This window comes from Desmodus rotundus, chromosome 12 (assembly GCF_022682495.2).
Source record: "Desmodus rotundus isolate HL8 chromosome 12, HLdesRot8A.1, whole genome shotgun sequence".
NCBI lineage: Eukaryota > Metazoa > Chordata > Mammalia > Chiroptera > Phyllostomidae > Desmodus > Desmodus rotundus.
Genome location: NC_071398.1, coordinates 71,590,354 through 71,605,348, shown reverse-complemented (window position 1 = coordinate 71,605,348; position 14,995 = coordinate 71,590,354). Strand labels below are relative to the sequence as shown.

At 52.2% G+C, this 14,995-nt stretch overlaps 1 protein-coding gene across 2 annotated transcripts in view; it reads left to right on the top strand.

Moving 5' to 3' along the window:
* MAPKAPK2 (MAPK activated protein kinase 2) overlaps positions 1 to 14,744 on the top strand; it is a 44,284-nt gene extending 29,540 nt beyond the window's left edge. Inside the window, exons 2-10 of one of the 2 annotated variants that reach the window (XM_053915228.2) lie at positions 9,392 to 9,531; positions 9,721 to 9,785; positions 10,086 to 10,165; positions 10,672 to 10,798; positions 11,376 to 11,451; positions 11,865 to 11,989; positions 12,271 to 12,356; positions 12,473 to 12,553; positions 13,103 to 14,744. In XM_053915228.2, coding sequence (XP_053771203.1) covers positions 9,392 to 9,531; positions 9,721 to 9,785; positions 10,086 to 10,165; positions 10,672 to 10,798; positions 11,376 to 11,451; positions 11,865 to 11,989; positions 12,271 to 12,356; positions 12,473 to 12,553; positions 13,103 to 13,246 — 924 coding nt within the window. In that variant the 3' untranslated portion in view covers positions 13,247 to 14,744. Of the gene's footprint in view, positions 1 to 9,391; positions 9,532 to 9,720; positions 9,786 to 10,085; positions 10,166 to 10,671; positions 10,799 to 11,375; positions 11,452 to 11,864; positions 12,009 to 12,270; positions 12,357 to 12,472; positions 12,554 to 13,102 lie in introns of both variants that reach the window. The other variant, XM_053915229.2, reaches the window with a different exon arrangement.
* The last annotated feature ends 251 nt before the right edge of the window (positions 14,745 to 14,995 follow it).

The following is a 14,995-nucleotide window of genomic DNA, read 5'->3' as shown; positions in this document are numbered from 1 at the left end:
ACTTTCCAGCAGGGAGCCCTGGGCAGGTTACCTCCCTGGGCCTTGGTGGTCACACCTGTCATGGAGTCAGCAGTTGACTCTGAGAGGGCTCGTGGGAGGCTGGCGTGTGGCTTGTTTTCTATTTATAAAGTGCACCTGACACGTGTTGGTGCAGCACACGTGAGAACTCCTTTCTCTTTCAGAGTCATAATCGTCTACTAGCAGAAACAGAAACATCTGTGTCTTCCACTTTTTCAGTTTCCTACCCCAGACGGGGAGTGCCGGACACCCCGGCTGTGTGCAGTGCTCACGTCCACATGCGTCAGAAGTGGCCAGCAGCGGTGCTCCGGGGCTTTGGCCTGCTTTTGACCATATTTTGGTTACATTCTCCAGGAAGATGCCAGACCTTTATATCAACTCAGTTTCCCTCATACTTAAAAGTTAACACGGAGTCCTTCTTCCTGTGGCCTATGTGGGACTATTTCTGTTCCTAGTGGGATGGTTGGCATGCTTTGGGGCACATACAGGGGGGGAACCCCCCAAAACAGAATTATCTTCTAGAGGGCGGGCCCCTTGTAGTACAGGCTTCCCTCGCTAGGTGAGTGTTCTAGGAACCTGTCTGCATCATTTCACCAGCTGGCGTTGTTGTGAGAGGCTGTGTTCAGCTTCAGTGAATTGTTTTTGAAGATTCAATGTATTTGCCCATTTCATGGTGATTTACAAGCGTACCTGCCCACACTGCACTGAGTGATCAGCAGTTTTTGACCAAAAATGGCATGACCCCTGTGTCCCACCCTCCCTACTCACCCAGTGTCCTCCCCTGCCCCCCAGTGCAAGCGAGTTTGTTTCCCTGGATGAAAAAAGCCCTCAAAGGGAAGTTTTGCCCATGTGGAAGAGGTGAAACAAAAGGCGGCAGAAGTGCTAAAAGACATCAGAATCGATGAGTTCAAGGACTGTTTTGAGGAGCGGAAAAAACATCTCTATAGGTGTTATTGCATCACATGGAGAGTACTTGGAAGGTGACTGAAATTTAAACATGTAGGAAAAAGTATGCACTTTTTTAATAAATAAATTCCGTTTTCGGGTGCCTCCTCGTATAGCTGTCACTGTCGGGCCAGGGGACAAATTAAGGCCGAGGCAGACTGCACTTCAGAGTGTAAACACCTTGACTGAAGGAAGAAAATACGTATAGATGGTAAATACTTCAACAATAGAAAGATATAAAATAGAAAGGAAAAAATAAAAGAAAAATATGGTCCTCTTTCTTGTACTTACTGTACCTTAGTGGTCAACACTGTTAACATATTTTGGGGGTAAATTCCTCTAGAACAATTTGGAGCATCCGTAAGTCCATATATCTTCTCCCTTTGCCTTAAAACATGAACAAAACAAAAATGACAACAAAAACACCCAAATGGGTATTATTTTATATTCTCTTCGGTATTTTATTTTGGAAATTAAAAACCACAACATTTATTAACCTTTTGGTGTGTTTGCTTCTTGTCTTTCTGGTTATACTTTAAAAGTCAGTTACGGCCCTGACTGGTGCGGCTCAGTGGGTTGGGCGTTGTTCCGCGAAGTGAAAGGTCACTGGTTTGATTCCTGGTCAGGGCACACGCCTGGGTTGTAGGTTCGTCCCCGGTCACGGCTCATACGGGAGGCAGCTGATCAATGTTTCTCTCTCACATGGATGTTTCTCTCCCTCTCTTTCTCCCTCCCTTCCCTCTAAAAATAAATAAATAAAATATTTTAAAAAATTTCCTTCTTAAAAAAAAAGTTAGTTACATAATGTGAATGCAGTTCCATTAAAAAAATGAGATCATTAATGGTGAAGCCAAAGTGTCAGCCTGCTCTTTGTCTTCTGGCCCATTTAGTAACCTCCCTCCCACCCACAGCGGTGGGTGCGGCCGCGCCCCCGCAGGGCTCTGCAGGGCTCTGGTGGTCTGCCGCCGCCTGTGTGACCAGCACCTGAGGGGCAGGCATGTTGGCTGTTACCAGCTTTTTTTCTTTTTTTGCCATTAAAATGATTTAAGAACACATTTCTAGGGCGATTTCCTATCTGGGTAGTTGCTGGGTCCAAGGTTTGGACATTTACAGTTTTGACAGATATGACCAAGTTCCTCTAAAAATATATCCCTACTGGTTATGTGATAGGGTGCCTTTTCCTCCCCAAATCTTTGCATGAACCCGAAAGTTTTATTTTGTTTTCGGTCAAGCATTAAAAGAGTTTTGCCATTCTGGTGGAATTATTATTACTGTTTTTATAAACGTTTCTGCTTTAATGAGTCGCATCAAGTGTCTCCCACTTGGCCATCTGTGTTTCTTCGTCTTCGAACGGGCTGTTCTTACACTTTGCTCATTTTTAAATTGGGTTGTTAATCTTTTACAGTTGATTTGCCAGAGTTACGTTAGCCTTTTATCCATCATGTGTTGTAAATATTTAAAAAATACTGTCATTTACAGTGTGGCTTTTAAGGCTCCTGCCTTTTCATGGAAGCTTGGTCCTCTGGCTGCCCCGGGAAAGTCTGGAGGGCGGTGGAGGGCGGTGGAGGGCGGGCGGGGAGCACAGGAAAGGTTGTGCTCACCTCTGGGCAGTGTGGCCTGGTTGTTTTATGGCTTTTGGAATTGGATTTCCCATTGTAAGCTTTGGCTTTGTTTTGGGTGGGGATTTCCTCCCATCCCATGAAAGAAAGTCAGTAACAAATAGAGGCTTTTACCTCCCAAATGTGTGGGCGTGTGTGCGCCAACCTGAGGGGCCTCAATGATGTACTTCTGTGTGTCTCTTATTACGGTGACCTTCTGAGGTTAAACAAATCTGCGAGGTTTATGGGGGAGGACCTTCAGTTGCTCCTCACTGAGCTTTGCGGAGGTTCTGAAATGGGGGCGCACTCCCCACCCCCAGTAGGTGCAGAGGAAAATCATCATTTCATCAAGGCCTATCTGTCGGTCACCGCTCGTGTCCCGGAGCTGGGCTGGACGAAAAGAGGCCTGCGCCCTGTCTCCCCAGCCGTTAAGCTGTTCTCTGTGACTCGGGGGATGAGAGACTCCCCTCACCACCATGGCTGCTTTTGTGGCAGCTCCCTGTTTATTTCCTTTGCAGCGCAAATCACAACACACGATTAAACATTAAAACCAACCAACCAACCAACCTTGTTTATTATGTACCTCGTGCGTTACAATGTAAGTCTCATGGGGCACAGGCCTTCCTTGTCACGTTCTTTGTTACATATCCCACAGCCTTCGAGACCGGTGTGTGGCACACTCTGGGTGCTCCAGGTTTTTGCTGAGTGGCATTCCGGGAAGGTGACATCAAGCACTGCCTGTACTGTGTGTCTCCTCCCCCCGCGCCTCCCTCCCTGGCTGCAGATCCAGGCGTGGAGGCTTTGGACGGACTCTGTAGAGATAGTAGATGATGTGAGGACCTTGTGTCCTGGCCCTACAGTCTTGTGACCTCCTCACACCTCCCCTTTTCACCAGTACAGGGCTTTGGGCAGCCCAGTTCCCCAGGTTGCAGGCTGAAAGGAGAGGGCCAAAGATCTTTGAGCCAGACGCCGATGCCCCAGTCCTAGCTGGGGAGCTCAGAGGGCTAGGTTGGGGCCAGCGAATGACTGGACAGCTGCACTGCCATTCTCCTTATCTTCTCCCCTGGGCATGAGCTGCTTTCTTGCTCAAGACTCCATGGACTTGGGCTGGCTGAGTCGCCTGGCAGAGCTGCCTGTAAGCCACAGGCTGCTGTTCCCTGGCCGTATAGGGGCATGGATGACACCCTCCAGTGAAATTCGGAGAGCTAAGCTTCTTTGCCTCTGTAAAAAGTGTATATGCTAAGTAGAAATCACGTAGCAAGTAAAGATAAAGAAAATTAAGTCACCTGTAATCCTATCTTTAAGATGTAATTACTGTTAACAGTTACTGAGTATGAATGCCCTTCCTGTTATAGATATAGACACATTATGTATATCTATGTGGAGATATACAATGTATATCTATGTGGAGATGTACACATAGAACCATACGGTACATAGGCTTTGCAACTTGCTTTCCCACTTACTATCAGATACTTTCTGATAAATATATTTAAGGAAACTATGTGTTGGGATTCATGCTGCCAAAAAAAAAAAGTAGACACAATGATGGTGACTAAGAAGCTAATAGATACTTAGGAATCCATTTCCTGTAAATATTATTCTGAAACAACATTTTAAAGATTATAGATTGTATAGGTAAATATCTCACTGTAACTGGCACTCAGCTTGTTAGCCGTTTTAGTTAAGTAAACAATTATTGGGAGATATAGATATATATATGATATATATATGTATGTATATATGTATATAAAATATACATATATCTCTTTGAAAAGCTCCATCTATGATTAGTACCTTAGGGTCAAATTCTAAAAGGAATTTCAAGGCCAAAGGGTTTATACTTTAAGGCATATGTACATTTTCAGCCCCCACTTTGGGCTCTTGACACCACAGCCTTGGGCAGATTTCGTCCCCTTGGCCTTGCCATGGGTGGTGGACAAGAGGCTTTGGGAGCAGTGGGGATGGAGTTCATGTTCCAGCCCTGCCACGCACAACCGGCTGACAGGCCTTGAACTAGTCGCTTACCATCTCTGAGCCTGTTTTGTTATTTATAAAATAGGAGACTTCCTCCTGGGGTGGGTGTAAGGAAGGGTGTGAGGGTTCCCCATTCCTACTACTTAGCACCCAAGTTACACAGCGCGCTCCCAGCAGGCAGCAGCCTTTCCCTTTCCCCTGCTCCTTTGGATCTGAGGCTGCCTGCTGCTTGCTGGGCTCTGTGGGAGGGGGTTGCTCAGATGCCAGCCCAGGCAGCTACCCTCCTTCCCAAGTTCTCCTCTTTTCTTCTGCCTGGAAAGACCTACAGGTCAGCCCCAGCCCTCTCTGTGTGACCTCTGCCCCTGCTGGGAGTGCAGGGCCGCCCTGTTTAACAAGAAGACACGCTGCACACCGACAGCACAGAGTCTGATTCAGACTTCCGAATCCTCTTGCCACAGGGTCGTTCCTGGGAAGGGCTGGCTTCTCCTCTCATTTCACGGCAGCCCTGCTGCCAGTGGCCCTGTTTAGGTGGCATAGGCAGGGGGCTGGACTGCTCAGGGCCTAGGAAGCCCAAACCGCTTCCCTTCCGGTGTTCTGGGTGCCCCTCTGCCTAGTGCTGATGCCTTAAATGAGATGGGCAGGAGTGGGAGTCCAGCTCCCCACCTGAGTGGGACTCTCACACTGCGGGGGCGGTGGGAGTTAGGGTCAGCAGAACAATCAGCAAACACGAATGCAGTGCTCACTGTGTGCCAAGTGCCACTCTTAGTAATTTACATAGTGTATGTGTTAATTTATTTAATACAGACGGGTACTATTATTACCCTGTTTAACAGATAGGAAACGGAGGCACAGAGGGATTAGAAACTGGTAAGTGGTGGAGGAGCTTGGGAAGGGGAGGCTCCACTGGGGCCTGAGCTTGTTCCCTCCTGTCCTCGAATCTACTTTGCTGGTGAGCACGGCCTCTGGCCTGGGCTCTGTTTCTTCCTCTTCTCTGGCTCTGCTCAGCTAGGCTTGGTATGCTGACTCTTTGACTATGCAGTCTTTTCATGTGAGCCCAGGATGGGAGATTGGTGGGGGAGATAAGTGGGACCACCTCGCCTCCCTGTAGGTTCCAGCAAAGACAGAGAGTTAGGAACAGCATTTTGGGAGCCCTAGGGGTCCCTCCCAGGCAGTGGACTCTGTGGCTTGGTGCCGGGCCCCTGCCACATTGGGAGGTGGCCTTGCCTGCCGCGTTGCAGTCTAATACAAAACAGCACGAGCTGCAGTCCCTTCTGCAGTGCAAGAGTTTCAGACGCAGGCTTGGAGGGAGGGGGGAAGTCACAGTATCTGTTCCGGGCTTAGCATGGGTTTAAAGTATTTCACAGTCCCTTCTAGGCAGACATTCCTTGCCCAAGAGCCTGTGTGGCTTTTTAGTAGGAAGACGCTTCCCCCCTTCAGATTCAGGCCCTTGGGTGTCCTCTGCCCTTTTCCATGCCAGAGAGGTGGAACCTTTCCTAGGTGACTCGGCTTCTGGTTGAACTTTCCACCGCATCTCTGCTGGTTGCCCCTGTCACCACCTTGGGAATCCTGCTTTCTCTCCTTGTCTCTTCTCTCTGGCTCGGAGCTCAGGCACCTCCCCTGCCGTTCTTTACTTAGCCCTGTACTCCAGATTAGCACATTCTTGATTTCCTCTCTCCAGGCTCGCTGCGCGCCACAGCTGTCTGCAAAGCCTCTTTGGCTCTTCCCAGCTCTGCCCCATGACGTCAGCCAGCCTGCCCTCCTGACTGATTTGAAGGTCTTGCTTTCATTGCTTGCGTTGGTTGTCATATCCACTCGGGGACTTTTGATAAACATGTCAGTTACCAGTCTTCATGGGAAATTGTTATTATGTTTCTCTCAGAATTAAAGAATATCATTCTTTACAATTGCTTGTTTTGTTGAATGGAATCCAGTATAGCAGATGAGGAAACCCTTTTCAGAAATGTAAAGTGGCCTCGTTGACAAGCGGGGAAGTGCAGAACTGGGAGTGAGTTGTGTGTGCCTCCTGAGGCCAGGTGTGTGGTACTAGGTCCAGCCGGTTGCTCTGCCGGTGGAGAGTTGTGTATGGGCCTGGAGGGGATGTGAACCCAGGCTTTCTGGCTGCAGTTCTCTTTTGCCTGATGCCACACACTAATGTGCCTCAGGCAGAGAACAGAGCTTCAAGTGTGTGCTGTCATTTCAGGAGGGGTGTGCACTTGGGTTTGGGCCTTGGCGCTTCTTCACTCAGCACAGCTCGGAGCTGGTTCCCGGGCAGTGGTCACCAGGCTGCAGACAGAAACCCAGCCTACAGGCCTCCAGGTGACTTGTGCATAGACGTGATGGAGAGACAGTTATGCTGCTGGTTCAGTGATGAGTGCCTGTCTGGTGACACGGCACAGTTAAAGGTGTTATTTCATTAGATGTTTACAGTGGCTCTAGGAGGGAGGGACCCAGGTAGGTGTTATCCCCCCTAACTTAGAGCTTAGAGCAGCCAAACAGGCTTAGAAAGGTAAGGACCTCTCCGAGGTTACACAACCAGAAATTGACCCATGCCTTCTTGTTGCCTTTGAGTAAATTTGACAACTTTCTTTTTCTCAGGGACTCAGTTCCTGTGTGCCCATTGGGGGCGATAGAGGTCTTTCCTGTGTGGCTGCTCTGGGAACCATTGCTCCTGAATCCTTCGAGCTTCTCAGTCAGTCTTACAGCCCATTACCTCACTGGGTTATAAGTATTTCCTGTGTGTATTCCTAGTGCACCCCGGCCCCCCATCCTCAGCCTGCGTTCTTTCGGATCAGAACCCTTCTGTTTGGTCTTGACGTCCTATACAATGTACAGCCCGTAGTAGGAGCTCAATAAATGCTTGTGGAATTAAATTACATGCACATGAAATCAACCAGTGCTTCCTTCTACTCCTCATAGAGCTTGAGGAAGGAAAATAAATTTTTTTCCTGGTGCACCCAAATGCATGAAGTTGAGGCTCGCTGAACTCAGGACTTGTGCGGTGTCCTCATTTGGCCACTAGGTGGCAGTGTGACCCCACAGGGACCTTCCTCTTGCCGGCTCCTCAGGAGACTGAATTAACTGGGCGTCTGTTTGAGGATCGCCTACGCAAAGTCAGTCTGCATTTGGCGGTCTGAGACTAATAAGCCTCTGCCTCCATTCTGTCTCTAAAAGCTGCGTGGTGTATGGTGGAAAAGGCTTGGGCTTTGCAGCCCACCAGTCCTGGATTCCAACCCTGGCTCTGTCTTTCTCCAAATCTGAGCCCGGCACACACTGTTTCTCTGAGCCTTGGTTGTCCCATCCTGTAAAATGGCAATTACTGTAAAATTAGAAAAGGCCGAGTGTATCATGGGCCATAGCATAAAATGAGTGCTAGTTTTACTGTTAGAAATTCTTGTGTTTGCCATTCTTTCATTGCCCTTTGTGTCTGGCTCCATCTTGGCCATCTGATCTTACTTACTAAGTACCAAGCTTCATGCACTTTCCAGCAGGTTCCTCAGCTCACCCACCCACCCCAACCCTGCACCCTCCGAGTCAACCCTGATTCCCGCCGTTTTTCCCTGCCTGTCAGCCTTCCCTGCTGCCTGCGCCTTTCCTTCTCAGCCTGGCTGCCTGCCTCATACCCAGCCCTCTCCTGTCTGAGGCAGTTGGGGTGTGTCCTGTGTGGTGCTAATCTTGCCTTTCCACAGAGTCGCTAAGTCTGTGAGGGTCCTTGTCTTAATGATTGTGGCATCTGCACTGGGCGCTTAGCAAACATTCTGTAATGAGAATGACAGTTCCGCTTACTGAGCACATGCTAGGCATTTTGCAGAATTCTTTTATTTAATCTTTATAACAAATTTATACCCATTTACAAAGCGGTGTATCAGGATGCTTTTTGGCTCTTACCAAAAACAAGCCATAAAGGATGTGTGGTGATACCAGCAAGGATCCAGGTAGCCCCCTGTCCTGGTTGCCTTCCTCAGTGTGTGGGTTCTTCCTCTTAGGCTGGTTCCCCTCATGGCACCAAGGTGACTGTCATGGTCCCAGGTCTCATATGCAGGGGAGTTGACGTATGGTCTTTGTGCTCCCTTTATGAGCCTCTGAGCTAATTTTCCTACCAAGTTCCCCTTGGCCGACGTTGGTCTTAGGCTGACTTCCAAGCCAGTCCCTAGTAAAGTGCCTGGACTTAGTGAGACTTGCTTGGACTAGTCCAGAGTCAGCCCCTGAGACTCATGATGGATTTAGGCTCTTTTGATGCCCCTGGCCACCTGGTCCAGGAGAGATGAGGGGACGGGAAGGAGGCTTGGTGAGTTAAAGAACTTGCTTAAGGTTGCACTTCTCATGAGAATCAGGATTTGAACTACTCCGGGCCAACTCCAAGGCCATCTGTGGTCAAATGAGGTAAACCACAGAAGTGGAAAGAACGTGGCTCGGGATTCGGTGTGCTGGGTTGGAGGGATTGTGGAAGTGCCTTTTCTTACAAATCCTGAGTCTCTGCTCTCCCCAGACCCCTGTCCACTATTGGATTGATTTTCCTTGGTCTGTCTTTCTCCCATGCCTCCTGCACCCCTGCCTTCTGGTGCTGCCTGCTGCCTGCCTTCTAGAGTGGACTTGGTGCCCTTCGCTGCATAGGGCACCCCAAGGGGTCACACCGGGGTTTCTGTCAGAGGAGATACGGGAGCTGTAAAGCTCTGAGTCAGGATTTAGGAGAAGGAGCGGCCAGGCAAAACACCAAGGGGACTGGCTCGGTAGAGGATTGGTGGTGGAGGGAATTTATAGTGCATCAGTGGGGATGTCAGCAGGCATGTGGGCCAGCAGCCAGCTGTCCCCCTCCAGAGATGGTGCCATTATTCAGGAGGCTGTTTGGCTCGTAGATGCTTCAGGACTGCCCCAAGGCCCGGCGCGAGGTGGAGCTGCACTGGCGGGCCTCCCAGTGCCCACACATCGTGCGGATCGTGGACGTCTATGAGAACCTGTATGCGGGGCGGAAGTGCCTGCTGATCGTGATGGAGTGGTAGGCAGCCTCGCTGGTTCTGCTGGCCCAGCCTCCCCACTCCCTGCCCGGGACCCTCACTTTCTGAGGGCTGGCCAGATGTGCCCCAAAGCTTTAAAATACGAATGCTTGAATTTGGGGGGAAAGGGGATGATGGAAACTGGTGGTGGGGTGTTGTGTTCCCCAGATCTAACTGTGGCTTTTTTTCAGTTTGGATGGTGGAGAACTCTTTAGCCGAATCCAGGACCGAGGAGATCAGGCATTCACAGAAAGAGGTAGAAAGGGTCGGTTGTGGGATATGCCATATGCCTTGGGCAGGCAGGGCAGAGGGGTTTCGGAAGGGGACCCTCTGCAGTGCCTGCCTGCTGGGAAGATGCTGAGGCCTGCTGCCTCCTCCGGCTCGCTGCCTGGGCTAGTGTCCTCAGCGTAGCCTAGGCAGCTCCTTGTGTCTTGGTTTCTGGGGTGGGCGGTGAATGTAGGGAGCCTTAGGCTGCATGGGGGTCGGGGGTGGGCTAGTATACTGAGTTTTTAAACCTAATGACAGTCTTGTGACTTTGTTTCCCTCTCCTCTATAGAAGCGTCAGAAATCATGAAGAGCATTGGTGAGGCCATTCAGTATTTGCACTCAATCAACATCGCTCATCGGGATGTCAAGGTGCCAGCTGTTCCTCACCCACCCCTTCCCCACTCCGCTCCCCAACTCAGGTGCTGCAGAGGGCTCTGGGATCATGGTGACCCCAGGAAGGATTGCCAGAGTCATCCTGCCTCCTTGCTGCCTGGTTCCTGAGGGCAGAGGGGGGCAGGGTACCATTCTCTGCTCTGCAGGGTCTGCCCTCTCTCGGCAAACCTCCAAGCCAGCAGGGAAGCCTCTGTGGCCACACTCAGCCCCGTGGTCCCCAAGCAGCAGCACACAGTCATACCTTTGGTTTCTCTGCCTGTGGTATTTATTGCCGGCTCTGTGCATTAGTCTCTTACCTCCCAGCACACCGTCAGCTCTTGGAAGGCCAGGAGCTAGCTGACCACATGCAGCCGATGGCATGCAGATCATAGGGGCTAGACAAGTGGCTGTTGGCGGAGGAAGGAAGGAAGTTATCTGTACCCTTTCGATTTTCCAGAGCCCCTCATGGCAGGATTATTATTTCTCTGTGTCTCTTTCTGTAGCCCGAGAATCTCCTGTACACCTCCAAAAGGCCCAACGCCATTCTGAAACTCACTGATTTTGGCTTTGCCAAGGAAACCACCAGCCACAACTCGCTGACTACTCCTTGTTATACGCCATACTATGTGGGTAAGTCCAGAGGAACCCAGACCTTGTCCTTCCCCAGAGCCTTCTCATACCCTCTTCTCCCGATCTTGGAGCCACAGGTCCTAGGAGAGCTGTGTCCCGCAGTGCTCTCTGGCACCGGGTCTGGTTCGGCCTGGTCTGACGGGGGCTCTGCAGAGCTAAACTGGGATTGAAGTGTCGTAGGAAATTGTCTGCCTGAGGTTGTGGGCAGGGCTTTGGGCACATGGGCACTTCTCCCCAGAAGAGCCTTCATCTCCACCAGGGGCGAAGTGGCGTCGGGTACACAGGTTCGGTTCTGGACCCCTGCTGATGGCTCAGGGTCAGCTCGCTAATGTGTCTGTCAATCTCCTCGATGTCATTGGACATCATGGGTCTGAAAGGCTCTTGTCAAGGATTTTTTTCTTAAGGTCCGAGCCCTTGGTTCCACTTGGAGGAAGGCTTTTGCTTTATTCCCCTTCCACCCCAAGCTATGGTCCCATCATGATTGGCTGGGGGGCTTGGGGGGAGCATCATCCACAGAGAAACTGCGGTAGGTCACCGTGATCGTGCCAGCCCACCCACACTGCCCTTTGGTTTGCAGCTCCCGAAGTGCTGGGCCCAGAGAAGTATGACAAGTCCTGTGATATGTGGTCCTTGGGTGTCATCATGTACATCCTGTAAGTGTGCCGGGGAGGGCGTGGGGAGGGAGGGGGCTGGGCCTGGGCCTGGGCCGGGCCAGCACAGAGGTGGGAGGAGGCCTGACCTCTCTGGGAGGAGAGAAAGAGGCAAAGGTTAGCATTCCCCTTCTGGGTGGGGAATTCCCTGAGAATCTCCCGCATGTCCCCTTGCTTAGTGGGTTCTGATAGTTAAGTGATGGGTGTAAACTAGCTAGTGGGCAGGGAAACCTGTGGTTTAGGGGCGTGGTGTATAGGGATCCTGGGCCCTGCCCTTGGCTTTCTATATTGTGCCTGAATCAACGAGTCCCCGTTTCTCTGTGACCTTTACAAGAAGTCTGTTTCTCAGCCTATTCCTGGTGCAGTTACCCTAAATAACACCAACTCTTCCTCTTTTCCTGCTTCCCCTGGCTCAGGCTGTGTGGGTATCCGCCCTTCTATTCCAACCATGGCCTTGCCATCTCTCCGGGCATGAAGAGTCGCATCCGAATGGGCCAGTATGAATTTCCCAACCCAGAGTGGTCGGAAGTATCAGAGGAAGGTGAAGACCCTGTGTGTGTGTGAGTGTGTGTGTGTGTGTGTGTGTACACGTGTCTGTGGGGGGGGGAGGGTGTAGCTGTGGACTGCGCACAGCAGCTGGGCGTGCCCAGCCTGGGTGAAGGCCCTGCCCCAGGGCCAGGCAGAGCCTGCGGTGGTGGGTAGCTGGGATGGCCCTTGGGCAGTCTGCCCCCGTGTAACACCCCCAAGTGTCTCCCTGATGATGGTGGGAAGGAGCAGGAGAGTGGCCCCTGAGCTGGCTCTGTCCCCTGTGTCATCCCACAGTGAAGATGCTCATCCGGAACCTGCTGAAAACAGAGCCCACTCAGAGGATGACCATCACGGAGTTTATGAATCACCCCTGGATCATGGTAAGCCTGGCAGCCAGGGGGACCTGGATCCTTGGGGACTGTACCTTGGGACAGGGCCTTAGCCAGGACTCTGCCCTGCCCAGGCTTTCACTTGGACCCCTTTTCTCTCCCCTCAGCAATCAACAAAGGTCCCTCAGACCCCCCTGCACACCAGCCGGGTCCTGAAGGAGGACAAGGAGCGGTGGGAGGATGTCAAGGTGAGGGAACCACTGGCCTAGAGAGGCTTGGGGCGCAGCTCACGGTGCCGGCCGGGGAGGATTTGGTTCTGTGTTCTCTCCCCGGGGGGCTGCCTGTTCCTGTGACAACAGCGACTCTGAGCCACTTTGCTGACCAGGCTGGGGCAGAGGAATCTGTGTGCAGCCTAAACTCAACTGATTATTCCCTACAACTCTCTACTCCCGGGGTCTCTATAAGGACCTGAGAGGACATTTGCAGATAAGGAAACTGAGGCCCAGCGAGGGGAATGATCTGTTCAAGGTCACACAACTAATGAGTGGCTGGGGCAGACCAGAGCCCAGGTCTCCTGGCTCCTTGGCCTCTTTCTGCCTCCCTGCGCGGTCATTGGAAGGCTCTGGGAGAGTGGCAGCCGTGGTGGCCAACTCGGTCAGCTCAGCCTGGGGCTGAGGCTGCTGTCAGTCCTGGACCCACTGCCCGGCCTGCCTGCCCTCTCTCTGCTCTGCTCGCCCTCATCCTACCTTTACTTATGTCTCTTATGTCTCTCTGTTGCCGGAACCCCTTCCCCCCAGGAGGAGATGACCAGTGCCTTGGCTACAATGCGTGTCGACTATGAACAGATCAAGATAAAAAAGATTGAAGATGCCTCCAATCCCCTGCTTCTGAAGAGGCGGAAGAAAGCTCGGGCTCTGGAGGCCGCAGCCCTCGCTCACTGAGCCGCTCGGCCCGTCCTCCCCCGGAGGACAAGCAATAACTCTTGACCTGGAAATATATTTTAAATGAAGAGATGCGGAACCGTTTGCAGCTGCCTCCCCTCCTCCTCGGCTGCACGGAGTCTGTCTGGAGCCTCCTGAGAGGCTGAATTCTGCCTTCAGTTCCCGCCACACCAGAGAGGGAGTGGCTCAGAGGTCTGGAGGGCATGAAGAGAAGGGAGCAGGATGCTCTTGAACCTGTGCTCACTTTGCAGTTTTATCAGTAATTTGACTTAGAATTTTTATGAAACTTCTCTTACTGTTCTTTCCCCTCCCCTCTCCTCTCCCCCAAACCCCTTCCTCTTGTTAAAGGGTATTTGTGGAACCTGTTATAGAGAGTGTCCCTGTGTGTTGTCCCACCTGCCCCAGTCCCCGCCACAGCCTGAGCTTCGCCGCTGGCTGAGGTGTTCTGGAGCTCAAGGCCATGGAGGGCTAGGGCCAGGGTGCCACCCATGTCCTCTACTGGAGCCCTCAGACATCACCCATGTGCCAGGCAGATAGGAGTGTGATCAAGTGTGCGTGTGCGCCCGTGCATGTGTGCCTGGGACTGTGCGTTTGTGGGGCCAGGGCGGGCAGGAGGGGCCCTGCTGGGGCTCCAGAACCTTTCCCTGCGTGAGCTGGCCCTGCCTGTGTCGGGCCTGCCACAGTGCCTGGAAGCCTGTCTGGACTCCGAGCCGGGCCCTCCGTGGCCTCTCTCTGTTGGCCAGTCTGGGAGGTGGAGAGGAGTGAGTAGGCACTGGCACGAAATCAGGAAGACTGGACCGCCCACCCCTAGGACCCTCACTCCCCATTTAGTGCTGGTCCTAGTCCTCAGAGGCACTGATCTGCCGAGTAACCTCTGCTTCCCCTTCCTGCCGTTATCAACCCTTTCTTGTCTGTTTTTCTTACATTTTTAGCCATTTCTCAACAGGCCTCCTCTCAGCTCACGTGGGTGAGCCTGGGCACTTTATAAGTGACATAGAGCTTCTGTATTTTGCCCTGGGCTCTGGGGGCACTGGCCAGCTACCCCTTATGGGCAAAGGTAACACCATCCTTATGGTCCTCCCACACATTTCCATTGTGTGGCCTAGTGGGTGGGGGGGTCTTCACACCAAAGATGTCCTGACTCTGCCCCTTCCCCATTAGCCACGTCACCCCCACCCAAAACAACTTGGCTTCTTGTGTCCAGGCCAGTGAGGGGAGGGCAGGGGCCCTCCCCCAGTATTACTGAGGTGCAGCACGGGAGAGGTCCTCAGGGCCATGGTCCCTTTGGGGCAGGGGTGGGGGGGTCAGTGATACTTCAGTTTTCATCTCCCTCAGGGCAGGGTGGTGGAGGGGCACCCAGGGTCTTCTCTGTCTCGGGGGAGGGGCTCCGAGTGCCTGCAGTGCCTCCCGTGTCTGGAGGTGTCCAGCACTCAGAGTGTTGTAAACTGTCGTTTTGTATGAGCGAATTGTCTTTACTAAACGGATTTAATAGTTGAAAGGTTTTGTTTCTCTTTTTTCATGGAGTTTAGCCCCTTGACCCCTCCACCTCTCCTCCCACATGTTGGGAGGGCAGAGGCTGGGTGTCCCTGAAGAGAAGAGCAGAGGACAGGAGGGGTGGGGATAGGAGGAGGGGGAGGGGAGGGGACCTGAGGGTCTGGAGGGAAGGAGAAGGTACAGGAGGGGACGAGAGGAGGGGAGGGCCTCCTGGGCGAGCAGCAGCCAGTGCCTGCCCTGTGGGCCTGGCCAGTG